Source organism: Octopus bimaculoides, chromosome 6 (genome assembly GCF_046866305.1).
Source record: "Octopus bimaculoides isolate indiv1 chromosome 6, ASM4686630v1, whole genome shotgun sequence".
NCBI lineage: Eukaryota > Metazoa > Mollusca > Cephalopoda > Octopoda > Octopodidae > Octopus > Octopus bimaculoides.
The window spans coordinates 36,593,039-36,610,302 of NC_142933.1; the positions used below are offsets into that span (position 1 = coordinate 36,593,039).

General features: G+C 34.2%; 1 protein-coding gene across 5 annotated transcripts in view; it reads right to left on the bottom strand.

Annotated features, from left to right (window-relative positions):
* Nucleotides 1-17,264, bottom strand: part of LOC106881659 (cAMP-dependent protein kinase regulatory subunit) — a 457,628-nt gene that overhangs the window by 30,676 nt on the left and 409,688 nt on the right. For all 5 annotated transcript variants that reach the window (XM_014932124.3, XM_052968906.2, XM_052968905.2 and 2 more), the window contains exon 5: nt 10,970-11,016. In XM_014932124.3, the coding sequence (XP_014787610.1) occupies nt 10,970-11,016 (47 nt within the window). The remainder of the gene's footprint in view (nt 1-10,969; nt 11,017-17,264) is intronic.

The following is a 17,264-nucleotide window of genomic DNA, read 5'->3' on the forward strand; positions in this document are numbered from 1 at the left end:
TACACACACACACACACACACACATATATATATATAAATATAAAAACATTAAAAAACCTCATATTAAAATATATTATAAAATTATATATACATAAAAAAAAAAATCTATACACATACAAACCACCATACACACATATATACATACATACATATATACATATATACATATATATATACATATATACACACATACAAAACATCACACACACATATATACACACATACACACATATATACATATATACACATATACATACATAAACATACATATATGTACATATACATACACATACATATATATATATACATACACACCCACATACATACATACATATATATACACACACATACAAAACATTACCCACACACATACACACACACACACACACATATATACATATCTACATATAAGTACATACACACATATACATACATACACACATGTATATACACTTGCACATGTATATGAACAGATGTACGAATAAGTAAATAGAGCAATAGCAGAACTAAAAATACTAAAACCCAGACCTTAATACCCGATCATAACAAAGTTCTGCTATAGGAGAAATAAACAATGAAATTATCTAAACCAAAAATAAGTATGTTTGCGAACGTGAACACATCTGAACCCATTATATGTTAGTTTATTAATTAGTTTATGCTTAGAAAATAGAATAAAAAACAACTCAAGATTGCACAAGTTGCAATACCTCCTACCCTTATCGTATGGGAAATCCCTCCCTATAACAGACCATTCTAACGAAAAGTTCTTATTTTGTTCTTTTAACTCCCAAATAAACTTACTAAGACTAGTACTAGCTATTTTACTCCTATCTCTAAACGTATTAAAGTGACAAGAAATTCTCCTACAAATCTTATCCGAAGAACAACCCACATAAACACTAACATCTGTATCACTCTTAACCTTACACTGATACACTATATTCCTTAATCTCACGTTCGGACCCTCAAACTTTAACCTCCTGGGATTAATCTTAGTTACCTCAATTTTAGAACCTATAATATTATTACCTAAGTGAGGGTCCTCATCCCTATTCATTCCATTCATGCCTGTCTTAAGAACTTTAGAATTATGTGCTGCAATAATCTGCTCTAGATTCTTAGTATTGGAAAAACCAAACCTAACACTATGCGTATTAATAATTTTACCGTAACGCGAATTTGTAGGGAAATGCTTACTAATTACCTCCCTAAACTGAGTTACCAAATTCGACTTTACATTTTTACCAAATGGTAAAATAAACCAAAGATAACCATCATTAATATTATTAAAGCCTTTTGCAAAATACCTAAAACATTTAGAATTACGCATGACATTATTACGATTATATCTATGATCATAAATTTTTTATTACTCCTAACCAACCTAACCTCATTATTCCTAACATCCCTATCTACTCTAACCTCACCAGATTCAGGTTCAACATAATAAACCTTATCTTTAAAACCAGCCCTATTTAGAGCTTCATTATAAAAAGGAGCTTCATTATCGAAAACAACACGATTAGCAGATAACTTAGAAAGCCTAATCGAAATATTTCTAACTAAATTATCAATAATACTTCTAGGGTGGTTACTCCATCTACTTATATATTTCAAATTAGTAGACGGTTTATGGTACGGTCTATACGTATCATTTTTTATATCAAGTGTCACATCTAAATAATTAGCTAGCGAAATATCATCATCGTAAGTGACACTCATTCCCATCCTATTAAAAAATCTAGATAACCTACCTTTAAATCTCTGCAAACATTGGGTAGAATAATTCCTAATATAAATAAGACAATCGTCCCTATATAAACCGCCCCTAACCATAGGGAATTGATCAGCCAATTCATACAAAATATAGGAACCCACAACATCTGCTATTTGAGCTGAGTCGGAACTTCCCATAGGAACATCGAAAACATTAGGAGTATCTTTACGAATCCAAATCTTATCATTAAAAGAAATAAAGGACTTCCGAGCAGCTAACACTACTTCTATTTCATCCCTAGTAAGCCCTGCCTTATTATGGAAGAACCAAAGAGCCTTATTAAGTACGCTAGGGTTAATAGAAGCATAAAAATTTGAAATATCAAACTGAATAAATTTAGCATTACATTTGTTTTCAATAGAACGAAACCACTCAATAACTTGATCAGTACTAGACCATAAATTCAAAAGTAATCCATCAATTACAATAGGAATATACCTATCCAAAATACTTTTACTGATAATCCCAATATCAGATTTGGCCGGGCAAATAAGCCTCAAAGATGGTTGAGTCAAAAAATTAATTTTATGGTCTTTAAGAAGAAACCGCGGTTCCTTCGGCACTATAGGTTCAGTTCTGTCCGCAATATTATATTTCTCCATTAGTTTCTTAACATCCAAATTGGTCTTTCTGAGCGTCCAAAGATTAGTAATTTTATAATTCTTTTCAATTTCCTTACTAAGTAAATTCATGTAATGCTCCTTATTCAGTTTATAAATATTTCTAGTCTTGTCAGACGTGACGAAAATTCCTTTATCACTTTTCACTTGTTTGGTAACAGTATTAAGATATTTCAAATGCTGGTTCATGTATGACGATTTACGAAAAATTAATATTTTTAACAATTGACCAAATATCTTCTTCAAACTTATCTAACTTATAATTATAAGGTGGGTTGTTTCTGGAACGAAACAATTTCTTAACCTTCAGTTCATTCTCAGGTAAATCGGTTATTTGTTCTTTTTTGTCAAAGAAAAACGCCTTCCAACGAATCCTGTTAATAAATGAATGTGTCTTCCTGATAAGTTCTTTAATATATACATTATTAGGTGGAACAGGTATATCCTTCAAAGAAGCGTCTATGTTAAATAACTCCATAGGTAATGATTAAATAGCTGTTCAAGAAAAACAGTAAAAATTCAATAACAATATATTATAAATTAACTACCAACAATAATTGGTAAGCTAACTTAAAAAATCATCACCAAAATAGCAGAAAAAAACGACAGTGAAGATATGCAGACTCTTCAAGAATCGATCCTTAATAATAATAAAGGAGTTACGATGCAAAAACATATAAATTCAAAAGAACATATTTATCATCTTCAATATATATTTCAGTATAAAGAATTCATTAAGATGCTTAAATCAAAATTTCTTTACACATCATTCAGGAACAGATATAACATCAGAAAAAATACATTCCGTTTAAAAACACAAACCGTTCATGGCGAAAAAATTTCACAATTACAAAAAACGAACAAAATTTTTAAAGTTTTAGCAAAAAGAACGCTATTACCTACATACAGGCATCCGGGTGTGCGCCCGTACACACACGCACAAGGTATTTTGCAAAAGGCTTTAATAATATTAATGATGGTTATCTTTGGTTTATTTTACCATTTGGTAAAAATGTAAAGTCGAATTTGGTAGCTCAGTTTAGGGAGATAATTAGTAAGCATTTCCCTACAAATTCGCGTTATGGTAAAATTATTAATACGCATAGTGTTAGGTTTGGTTTTTCCAATACTAAGAATCTAGAGCAGATTATTGCAGCACATAATTCTAAAGTTCTTAAGACAGGCATGAATGGAATGAATAGGGATGAGGACCCTCACTTAGGTAATAATATTATAGGTTCTAAAATTGAGGTAACTGAGATTAATCCCAGGAGGTTAAAGTTTGAGGGTCCGAACGTGAGATTAAGGAATATAGTGTATCAGTGTAAGGTTAAGAGTGATACAGATGTTAGTGTTTATGTGGGCTGTTCTTCGGATAAGATTTGTAGGAGAATTTCTTGTCACTTTAATACGTTTAGAGATAGGAGTAAAATAGCTAGTACTAGTCTTAGTAAGTTTATTTGGGGGTTAAAAGAACAAAATAAGAACTTTTCGTTATATGGTCTGTTATAGGGAGGGATTTCCCATACGATAAGGGTAGGAGGTATTGCAACTTGTGCAATCTTGAGTTGTTTTTTATTCTATTTTCTAAGCATAAACTAATTAATAAACTAACATATAATGGGTTCAGATGTGTTCACGTTCGCAAACATACTTATTTTTGGTTTAGATAATTTCATTGTTTATTTCTCCTATAGCAGAACTTTGTTATGATCGGGTATTAAGGTCTGGGTTTTAGTATTTTTAGTTCTGCTATTGCTCTATTTACTTATTCATACATCTGTTCATATACATGTGCAAGTGTATATACATATGCATAGGTATACGTGGAAAAATGTGTGTATTTATGTGTATGTATGTATGTATATGTGTGTGTATATATGTATATGGGTATGTGTATGTATATGTATGTGTGTATGTATGTATATGTGTGTATGTACTTATATGTAGATATGTATATATATATATATATATGTATGTGTGTGTGTGTGGTAATGTTTTGTATGTGTGTGTATATATATGTGTGTGTATATATATATGTATGTATATGTATGTGTATATATATATATATATATATATGTGTATGTATATGTACATATATGTATGTTTATGTATGTATATGTGTATATATGTATATATGTGTGTATGTGTGTATATATGTGTGTGTGATGTTTTGTATGTGTGTATATATGTATATATATGTATATATGTATGTATGTATATATGTGTGTATGGTGGTTTGTATGTGTATAGATTTTTTTTTTATGTATATATAATTTTATAATATATTTTAATATGAGGTTTTTTTAATATGTTTTTATATTTATATATATATATATGTGTGTGTGTGTGTGTGTGGATGTATGTGTGTGTGTGTATTATGTGTGTGTGTGTGTGTATGTGTTTATGACTTGTGATCTTTGCTTCTTTGTGTATCCATATATATACATGTGAGAGTGCACGTGTGTGCGTGCATGAACGTGTGTGTGCGTATGAACGTGTGTGCGTGTGTATACAGGCGTACACGCGGATGCCTGTATGTAGGTAATAGCGTTCCTTTTGCTAAAACTTTAAAAATTTTGTTCGTTTTTTGTAATTGTGAAATTTTTTCGCCATGAACGGTTTGTGTTTTTAAACGGAATGTATTTTTTCTGATGTTATATCTGTTCCTGAATGATGTGTAAAGAAATTTTGATTTAAGCATCTTAATGAATTCTTTATACTGAAATATATATTGAAGATGATAAATATGTTCTTTTGAATTTATACGTTTTTGCGTCGTAACTCCTTTATTATTATTAATATTACCAAAAGGATCGATTCTTGAAGAGTCTGCATATCTTCACTGTCGTTTTTTTCTGCTATTTTGGTGATGATTTTTTAAGTTAGCTTACCAATTATTGTTGGTAGTTAATTTATAATATATTATTATTATATATATATATATATATATATATATATATATATATATATATACACCATACACACAGAAACATATATTTATACACATAGATGCATATGTATTTATGTATGTATATATATATATATATATATATATATATATACCATTTACAAATATAAAATTATATACATAATGACACACAGTAAAAGACAGTTGTGTGATGAAAAATATGTGAAGAACCAACAGAAATTAGCAACTAACACCTTAGCAGGTTGTGTCAATATGGTCACAGTGTAATGGGTGAAATCAGTAAAAGACAAACTATGCTCCCAATAGAGAGCCACTGACAATAGATGCAAAAGTATTAATTAAACAGGAAAAAACTATAACTAATTATTTTTGAAATATTAGAAATGTTCATTTTCACATCACACAAAGAAACAGGTGCAAACTGTAGGAATACACTCTTGTAAAACACACTGGAAGTTACAGAAGTTCACTGATTAAATTAACACATTATAATTTATACATTAATTACTTCACAGTTATTAAGCAGAAACTGAATACATAGTTATATAACAGTTTTCTTTTTTCAATTCTATCTTTTACTTACAAGTCAGAGTCAACAAATTGTAATTTGAATTATATTCCAAGAGTTCAGAAGTTACTACAAGCTGTCCTTGAGGTTCATTTGTTTGTCTTTCGTACTCCTCAAATTTTTTAAAGTTCAAAGAGTACCAAAGCTAAACAGAAAAAGCTTAAGGACTGCTTATTTATACACACTAGAGAGACTTAAGTAGGACACATGAATCTGGAGGACTGCTTGTATCCAATTATAAGGCAATATTGTGTATGACATACAGGGAGTGAACTAGTGAACAGTATTGCCCCATCTCTAACCATCACTCTGTTCTCACACTCCTATTACCTACCTTTTCCTTCCCTCTCCCTGATTCACTGTTTATACTCTTTCTTATACTCACCTTCTTGTACCTTGAGAGTACACTCCAGCACCCTGTTACTACCGTTTTTATCTCCCTTCCAGCTACTCCCACTATCCTTATATAATGTTTGGTGAGAGGGACATGTATCTCCTCTATAGCAAGATACCAGTGCTTACACCTCAATCATACTTTAGCCTTCACCCCCTGTCATAAAAACACCTACCCCCTCTCTCAAGTACACTCCCACACAATCAAGAGGCTTTTTATTTTCTTCTCTTTGACTTGCAATCTACTTGCTGACCCCACTAGTGCTGCTGTTATGAAAAAAGCACCTAGTACATGGCATTAGGAAGGGCATCCAACCATAGAAACCATGCTAAAGCAGACACCAGGGTTCATCACAGCCTTGTGGTTGATTGGATTCTGTTGAACTGTCCAACCCATGCTAGCATGGAAAAAACACATATGATGATATTTATTACTGAACTAGTGAACATTATATAACAGTTATTACTGAACTAGTGCACAGTATTATGTAAGACATAGTTATTATTAGACTAATTAAGATTATATTAAACATACACTTGTTACTGAACTATTGAACATTATATATAATAGTTATTAGTAAACTAGTGAATAATATGCATAACACAGTTATTACTAAAACAGTGAACATCATATATAACATAATATAGATTACAACAACATAGATACTTTGCTTGACCAGACACAGAAAAGGTTGTAGTTTAGAATAATTAAATACGTGCAATGTAACTACCTGTTTAAATCCATAATACTGCTGTTGGATACAGCCATGATTTATTATTAAATATAAATATGGTTATTGTATATTTTATTGATGAAAATATTATGGCAGGTTTTGAACTAAGACACACACAACAATGAATTCAATAGCATAATGTATCTAGAGTGTTACAGTAATCTGCACCAGCTTACAATAACAATTGAGAAGACAGAGAGAGATAGAGAGATGATAGGAAGACAGATAGACAGACAGAAAGAAGCCTGTGGGAGAGAGGTTGGTAGATATAGAGATAGAAAGGCTATATATATATATATATACATGAGAGAGAGAGAGAGAGAGAGAGAGAGAGAGAGAGACAGAGAGAGAGAGAGAGAGAGAGAGAGAGAGAGAGAGAGAGAGAGAGAGAGAATGGAGTATGTTCATTTTCTCATTATCTATCACTGATACAAAAGACATGACCATGGTAGCCTAGAGGATATTTACATATGGATAAGGTTTCAATCTCAGATAAATTCTTGCACAAAATATCAATAATACTCAGGAAATTTGAATGTTTCTCATTTAGAAGGAAAAAAGAAAGGAAGAAAAAAAGAAAGAAAGAAAAAGAATTGGAATTAAACAAACAAAAACAACAAAGGAATTTAGAAGAATATAAGAAATGGTGGGATTGGTTTATTAGAGATAATTGATTTCTAACAGAATCTGATGTGGTAATGGTTTTGGTCGTGGTGATGATTGTGGTGGTGGTGGCACTGACAATGGTGATCATGATGACGGTAGGCTTGTAGTACTGTTTGTTTCAATAATTAAATGGTTTCCACAATGTCTACAAAGGCAAAAAAAAAAGGTGGCGTGGCAAGTTATTGTTGTTTAAACCTCAGATTAACCCTGACTGAGCAAACTTACGGTCAAAGGTAACCCAGTCATGACCACTGCATCGGCTTAGGATTGTGTAGGAATATACTGTCTAATGTCCCCTTCTTTGTTTAATACATCTACACATGACTAGATGTCTTTAGTCAGGCAATTACACACCTAAATGTCTTTAGCTAGACATTGAGGTAGTCTAAAATTGAACTGACACAGAAAAAAGAAACCACCAATAGACCACTACACAGCTAGACATGCATAAGGCGGCTATAGATAGACCACTCTACAGTTAGGTGATCTATAGTTAGACCTAAACAGTACACAACTAGATAATCTATGCAGTTAGCTATAGCTAGACAACTAGATGGTCTATATAGTTAGATATAGCTAGACCATTACACTGACAGAAATTTGGCTGCTATTTTTAGCAGATTAAGTGACTAGAGACTAGGTATGGGCAACCTTTCTTGAGTAGCAGATCACATGAGACACAGCTCATCAGGTGGACTGTACTATTAAAAAACTGAAGGTAATTTTTCATTAAGCATGCCATTCAGAAAGTCCCAAAGCACGAAGGTTGCCTACGACTGCAATAGATGTTCTCTTTATTGGTTTCACTCAGATATTGAGTGAAGCAATAGGGTGGAGTCAAAAGACAAAGATTGTCGATTCTAATATTATTGAGGTTGTAGGTTATAGATGAGGGAATTAAAACAAGATTATGATGATGATGATAATGATATTGATGGTGGTGTTGGTCAGAGTGAAGGAAAGAAAGTGAGAAGTAGAAAGTTGGGAGTCATTGGGGAACAAGATAAAATTGAGGTTGAGGTTGTAGAATAGTTGAGATAGAGGAGAAAGCAAATAATGAATGTGAGGCTTGAATAAACAAAAATTCTGGCAAGACACAACTAAGTGATTAGTCTACTCTGTGAGATGACCATAGCTAGAGGGGCAAACAACTAGATAGACATAACAAATGTTCAAGTTGCTAGCTGACCATAATCACAAGGTGAAGTTGCTAGATTACAATTACTTAAACAGTTAGGCAACTAGATGTACCATAGGCAGGTGGTCAAAGACAGACTACAATAGAGCTAGATAGTTACTATGCTGAAGTCATACAAGTAATAGATAAACTTATATAGCTGTAGAAAATCAGAATAAGAGATAGACTAACAGATAATTCAATGGTCTATAATTAGACAACCTTCGATGGTAAAGGATGGAACACTACATTACAATATTGTCAACAATTAGACATAAATAGGCAGTTACAGAGAGCCCATAACACAATACATAGGTAGATTGTTATAGGTAGAGCACTAGATAACTAGTTTGTATAAAATTACACCAATAACTAGAAAGTTATAGACAGACCAATAAACTGGTCTACTGTTAAACATGTCCTGATAATCAAGGATAGACTACTACACATGACTAGATGTCTTTAGTTAAGCAGGGAAACATCTACATGCGTAATGTCTTTAGCTAGACATTGAGATTGTCTAAAATTGAACTGACATAAGAAAAAACATCAATAGACCACTAACTATACAGCTAGACAAACACATATGACAGCTATAGATAGACCACTATACAGCTAAATGGTCTGCAGTTATACCTAGACACAACCAAATAGTCTATGTAGTTAGCTAGAGATAAACTATTTGATAATCTATAGTTAGATCGCTAACTATACAGTTAGATATATTAATAGCTAGACAGCTAGGTGGTCTATATATTAATAGTTAGATATAGTTAGACCACTACGTTGCTAGTTGATCTATAGTTAGGCAGCTATAAATAGACCACATCTATAATTAGACAGCTACTAGATGGTCTATAGTTAGAGAGCTATAGTTAAGCCATTAGACTGGCAGATGGTTAATAGTTAGACAGCTATAGATAGACTACTACTCCACAAGATGCTTTGCAGTTTTATTAAGACCACCAGTGCCACAAGCTGCCTCTCTCTATTACAACAATGATCTATTGCTGCTGTTTATGAATACCTTTATTTGACAGGATTTCACACGATTTATGATGTTGTAAGAGCAGGTTTTCTCATTAAACTAGACTATTTTGGTTTGTTGCTTCCACAGAATATCATTGCTTTATTTCAGATGTAAATTCTCTAAGGATGCAGTGAGATGATACATAAAAAAAACATGAGAATGAAAAGGCACAATAGACATCAAATAAAAGATACTTGAATCATAAATGACTTTTAATTTGATTGAGTAGAATTGTTTTAACTGAAGAATTCTTTGAAATCTGTAATATGAAGAGACAAGAACCAGTAATTCAAAGTTCACACAGCTGCATTTATAAATAGGTGATGTGAGTGAATATATTGTGTGTATGTGCAGAGGGTGTTAGCATTGCAGAGAGAGAGAGAGAGATGGGTAGAAAAAACTGTGAAAGAAAGAGAGAGGCTGAAGAATTGTGTGTGTGTGTGTGTGCGTGTGTGTGTGCGTGCGTGTGTGTGTGTGTGTGTGTGTGTGAAGGCAAGTGTAGTGTACTTGTCTGTGTGAAATTAATTCAGTAGCAACCCAGCCAGAACCACCTCCACCCTCTAACAGTTATATTCACACATCAAAAGATCCAAGTAAGTCAGTCACAGTAAGACAATCCGGAGTTGCTTTAGTTAAATGCAGAGAGAGAAAGAGAGCTCAGAGGGAGGAGACATAGAAAAGACAGAGGGAGAGGAATAGAGAGAAGGAAGAGAGAGGGAGGAAGAGAGAAAGAGAGAGCTTACAGGAGAGAAAGAAAGAAAAAGGGAGAAGACAGAGAAATGAAACAGAGGGGGACAAACAGAAGAGGAGAGAGAGAGAGACTTGGGAGTGGGAAAGGGGGAAAATCTTGTCTACATTAGACTACGCACTGAAAAGCCTCATTTTCTAGTCTTTCATTTGCTGCATTTCTGATGAGGGCCCAAACATGAATATGAGGCAGGCAATGGATTTTGTGTATTGTAAAAGCAGGATGGTAAGATGTTTTAAGAATGATGATGATGTTGGTGATGGTGAAGATTGATAAAATATATAGATATATATAAAAGAAGGAAACAGTTTGAGTACTTACATCAACTTCACCTTGGTCGATGACATAAAAGTTATCTCCATCATCACCTGAAGAGAAAAAGAGAAATTTAAGAATTTACAGAAGCAACAGATAAAACAATTTCAAGTGTATGTCTGTGTGAGTGTACATGTATGTGTGTGTGCATCAATTCAAGTGACACTGGGGAGACAGAAACTGTGAAAGCCTGCAGAGCTGTAGCTGTAGATGAAAGGGGCCAGCTTTGTTAGGTAGAGTTAATGTCAAGATTACATTAGGGGACACTTGGCAGTACTCAACTACATCCTTACTAGCCAATCCACTATTACCAGGATGAGTTAGGACACTTTACTACATGCTTATCAAACCTACACTATTAGGATAAATTGGGACTTATTACTACTACCCATGCAACCTACACTTCTAAGATAAATTGAAAGATTTGACTACATACCTATTCAATGCACACTATTAGTATGTGTGTGTGCGTGTGTGTGTGTGTGTGTGTGTGTACCTGTCAATGATATGAAAATAAATGTAATTGCACTCATCAGTTTTAACTTATATATATGTGTATATATATATATATATATATATATATATATATATATATATATATATATATATATAAATATTAGGACACTTTACTATGAACCTATCTAATTCTACTAAATTAAAACTGATGAGTGCAATCACATCCATTTTCATATCACTGACAGGTGCATACATATATACACATACTGATGTGTATCTATAAACACATACATACATGTGAACATGTGTGTATGTGTGTGTGTGTGTATATATATATATATATATATATATATATATATATATATATATATATATATGTACATGCATCATCATCATCATCATCATCGTTTAGCATCCGCTTTCCATGCTAGCATGGCTTGGACGATTTGACTGAGGACTGGTGAAACCGGATGGCAACACCAGGCTCCAATCTAATTTGGCAGAGTTTCTACAGCTGGATGTCCTTCCTAACGCTAACCACTCAGAGAGTGTAGTGGGTGCTTTTACGTGTCACCTGCACGAAGGCCAGTCAGGCGGTACTGGCAACGGCCACGCTCAAAATGGTGTCTTTTATGTGCCACCTGCACAAGAGCCAGTCTAGGGGCACTATATACATATATGCGTACATACATATGTATAGACACGCACACAAACATATATACAACAGGATTCTTTTAGTTTCCTCCTACCAAATCACTCCACAGTCTTTGGGCAACTTGAGGCTATACCAGAAGACACTTCTCCAAAGTGTCATGCAGTGGGAAACAAATGCATACATGTATAGATATATACATATACATGCATGACTACATACATACATTCATACATACAAGCACATATATCTATAAACACATACAGGTATAAATGGATGTCCATTGGTTTTGATGAGGAGGATTCAGTTATTCACTGAACTGAGCTGCCTGATCGTTAAATAAACATATAAGTGGCTGAGTATTCCATAGAGACATGTACTCTTAATGTCATCTCACAGAATCATTGCGACATAGTGAGTGACAAGGTTGGGTCTTTGATATACAAGTGCAATGCATTCGATGGGCTTCCATACAATTTCTGTCTACCTAATTCACTCACAAAAGCTTTAGAACAACCCCTGGCAAAGGTAAAAGACACTAGTCCAAGATGACATGTAGTGTGCTTGAACCTGGGACCTTGTGTTTGTGAAGCAAACTTCATAACCATTCAGTCATGCTGTGTTATAGGCATATACAAATAGATATCTGCAAACAGATATGTATGCATATACACACACAGATATCTAAGTATAATCTCAGACATGCAGATGTATATATGTAGAAACACCCTTTCAGATGTAAATGTATCAGTACATATATTATACTGGCATATAGCTGTAAGCACACGCACGCACACCCACACACAGATGCATAAATTTAAATACATATAGATGTGTATCCATAAATATTGATGTACTGCTGAAAATATAACCATAAATATATGTAAATGTGTTCAGACACACACACATACACACTACACACTGATAAAAAGTTATAAAACAAAATACACACACACACACACACAGACAAACAAAAGAACATGCACACACACACACACACACACACACACACACACAAAAAGCTATATGATATAATCACATGCATACAAAACACACACAAAGGTCTAAGACAAGATATAAATGCATACATGTAAATAAAAGCACACGGTTACAGCTCTTAGACTAGATATAAATACATACAGACGAATGCACATACATACACATATTATTTATTCATACATTTTATTAAAATTTTTACTTATCTTTACGTTTTCTATAAATTATTACAGATTATTTTTGCATATCCCTTAAGCAGCACCTGCTCTTACCGTTCGGTGTTGTCACAGATTCCTGTTCTAGGAATACTTACTAATATCATGCTTAGCTTCAAACATTTCCTGATATCAGTTTTGCATGCCACAAATTATCTTTGACATTACTTATGGAATATATTTTTACTGCATCATTATTTTCTTTTTCTATATTGATGTACATACATACATACTGCCTAACAGTTTGAAAACAGTCTTCACATATTTAAATTGCATTGTTGTTCATCATAGTTGTGACGTCATTGAAGATCTGGTCTCTGGATTCACTTATCTTACAATCCTAGCAATGCTATCTATCTGTTGATTCTCTTCAGATAATTATAGTTAGATGTACACTGAATGATATCTTTCTGTCTTAATATTAGGAAAATTGAAAAAAGTATCAGCCTATTCCAGATACTGTTTAACTCTTTTTGTGACCATATTTCCAATAAAATATATGATCTGTATGATTAATTAATTTTGAAAATAATCAAAAATTTAAGGGAATTTGAAGAATAACAGCACTTTTAGTGTCCCAATACTATAGGAAACCTATTTAACTCTTTAACTGCAAAACTAAATTTCATGGTTATTCCAGTACTAATGTTAAATACCAACTAAAAAAACAGAACTGGTATTTTCTGCATGTCATGTTGCCTCAATAAACTTGACATATCTCAGCAGAAAATGGTTTCAAACATGACATTTCTCAACAAAAGATACAAAGTGAATTTCAGAAATTTTTCAGACATTTTCAGGAGACATTGATTAATTCTAAACATGTAAAAATCTCTAATCTCCTTTAGAGTAGGATCCGCTGACTTCAGTGCACTTGTTGTAGCACTCTAGTAACTTTGTGAAGGTTCCATAGAAGTTCTCCAAAGTGAAAGTAACTAGGACCCTTGTCACATCCTCCTTCATCTCCAAAACACTTGTCCTTGAGGTTCTCCTTCAGTTTGGAGAATAACCAAAAGTCACAGGGAGCAAGGTCTGGACTGTAGGGAGGATGAAGTACAGTTTTGATGCCCATCTCTATCAAGTAGTTGATTACTAGGATGCTCATCAATGAGCACCATGGGAACAAACATTACACATGTTCAGATATTGATGAGTAATTTTGTGTACAGCTGCCACACCAACAACAAACAGTATGCTTATTGTCCTTATAGACACATAACAGTCTTCATCTGGAAAATTATGAATCTTCTCCACCAGCTCTGATGTACTGACATCCCTCTCTCCCTCCCACACCTCTCATAATCTTTCACCTCTCTGCTATCATCCTTGAAATTCTTGCATCAGTGAAAAGTTAATTCATAAGCATTCAAGAGTATTTCATAATTTTCTGTAATGTTTTTGCTGCCCAGTTTAACACAAAACTTTATGGCATAATGAACTTCCAAACATTCCAACTACATTCTACAAACTAGTCAGTTAGCTGTGACAAGCAATGTTTAGAAGGGAGTGTTCAAAGTGCTCTTACGGCCATCTCAATCTGGAATAACGAAAGTTGGCAGGTCAGCTTATTAGATGTATAGAAATGTATAGTAATTACAATAATCTAGGATAGTTATAACTGGCTCTCCTACAAAAGTCCAGGATCTAAAAGAATGCATCTTTTAGACTGGTATATAAAACTGCTGTCTACAGTTAAGGGTAATGAAATTTTGAGTGGATATATATCTGATTTCCACAGTAAAAGGGTTAAGAGAAAAGGTTGTATTTTAAATAGGAAAACTTCACACTTAATGGTTTGGCATTATAAAACCAGAAATGGTTCTGAACAAGTTGGCATCCAAATGGTTGAAGTGTTAAAATGTAAATGATGGGAGTGTTGAAAATATACTCTGGGCTGGGGGTTGGCAGAAGGTTATGTGTTAGTAAGGCCATACCTGTGATGATCACATAGGGGATAATATGGTAGTGGTGATGAAGGTGATGTGGTATGTAGATGGTGTTGAAGATTGTAGTAGTAGTGATGGTACTGAGCTAATGTCAGTGATGAATGATGAAGAAAGAAAAATTGGGTGTGGTAGTGATGTAGGTTGATATGGTAAACAGGAAGTGGCAATGATGATGATGATGATGACGACAGTCATGGTGATAGCGGAAGTTATGAGTGATGATTCTATTACAGTGGATGATAATTGTGATAAACATGAAGTAGATGATGATGGTGGTGGTTGTGCAAATGCAGACCAACATACACATACACACACAATCGTAAAATACAAATAAGGGCATATAATGGAATAAAAACATAAAATATCATTGGTGCAAATATGTGAAAACAAATCCCAAGACACCTGAGTACAAGCCTCAAAAAGGTCAATATACCGTATAATCAGTAAGAAATAGAAACAAAACTGAAGGAAGAATAAAAGCACACACAAATAATCCTTTCTACATAGGCACGACACCTGTAATTTTTAAAGAAAGGGTCTAGGTGATTACACTGACTCCAGTGCTTGAGTAGGACTTATTTTATCAACACTGAAGGATGAAAGGCAAAGTCAACCTTAGTGGAATTTGAACTCAGAATGTAAAGACAGACAAAATGCTTAGATGCATTTTGTCTGGCTTGTTAACCATTCTGCCAACTTGCTGCCTTAATTAATCATCATCATCATCATCATCATTGTTTAACGTCCGCTTTTCATGCTAGCATGGGTTGGACGATTTGACTGAGGGCTGGCAAGCCAGAAGGCTGCACCAGGCTCCAATCTGATCTGGCAGAGTTTCTACAGCTGGATGCCCTTCCTAACACCAACCATTCCAAGAGTGTAGTGGGTGCTTTTACCTGCCACCGGCATGAGGGCCAGTCACAAAGGACTGGCAACGGCCACGCTCAAAAGGTGTTTTTAACGTGCCACCTGCACGGGAGCCAGTCCAGCAGCGCTGGCAATGACCTCACTCGAATGATTTTCTAACGTGCCACTAGCACAAGTGCTAGAAGGCAACACTGGTAACGATTACGCTCTAATGGTGCTATTTACGGTCACTAGCACGGAAGCCAGACAGCTGCTCTGGCAATGAACATGCTCGACAGTGCTGTTAGTGCTCCACTGGTGCAGTGACCAGTTATCGAGTATGGTTCAATTTCGATTAATGATAATCCTTTCTTCTATATGCACAAGGCCTGAAATTTTAAAGAAAGGGAGCTAGTTGATTACATCAACCTCCAGTGTCAACTGGTCCTTATTTTAATGACCCTGAAAGGATGAAAGGCAAAGTTGACCTCAACAGAATTTGAGCTCAGAATATAAAGATAGATTAAATGCTACTAAGCATTTTGCAGGCATGCTAACATTCTAGCCTGCTGGCTGTGGGCACCTGACACTTTCCATCATACCCAGCAAAATAAAGCTGAGAGTTTTCATGATATTATAATAATGATAATAAAGGTTTCAAATTTTGGCACAAGGTCAGCAATTTCAGGGAGGAGTAAGTTGATCACATCAACCCCAGTGCTCAACTGATACTTATTTTATCAACTCTGTAAGGATGAAAGGCAAAGTTGACCATAGCAGAACTTTATCCGACATGCTAACACTTTTGCCAGCCGACCACTTTAATAATAATAACATTTCTTACTACTACAGGCACATGGCCTGAAAGTTTGGTGGAGTGGGCTAGTTGATTACATTATCCTTAATGTTCAGCTATTGCTTATTTTATTAACCCCCCAAAGTTCTTTTCTACTCTAGGCACAAGGCCCAAAATTTTTGGGGAGGTGGCCAGTCGATTAGATTGCCCTCAGTACACAACTGGTACTTAAATTTATTGACCTCAAAAGCATGAAAGGCAAAGTTGACCTCGGTGGAATTTGAACTCAGAACATAAAGACTGACGAAATACTGCTAAGCATTTCGCCCGGCGTGCTAACATTTCCGCCAGCTCGCCATCTTATTGGCCCTCAAAAATATGAAAGTAAAATCAA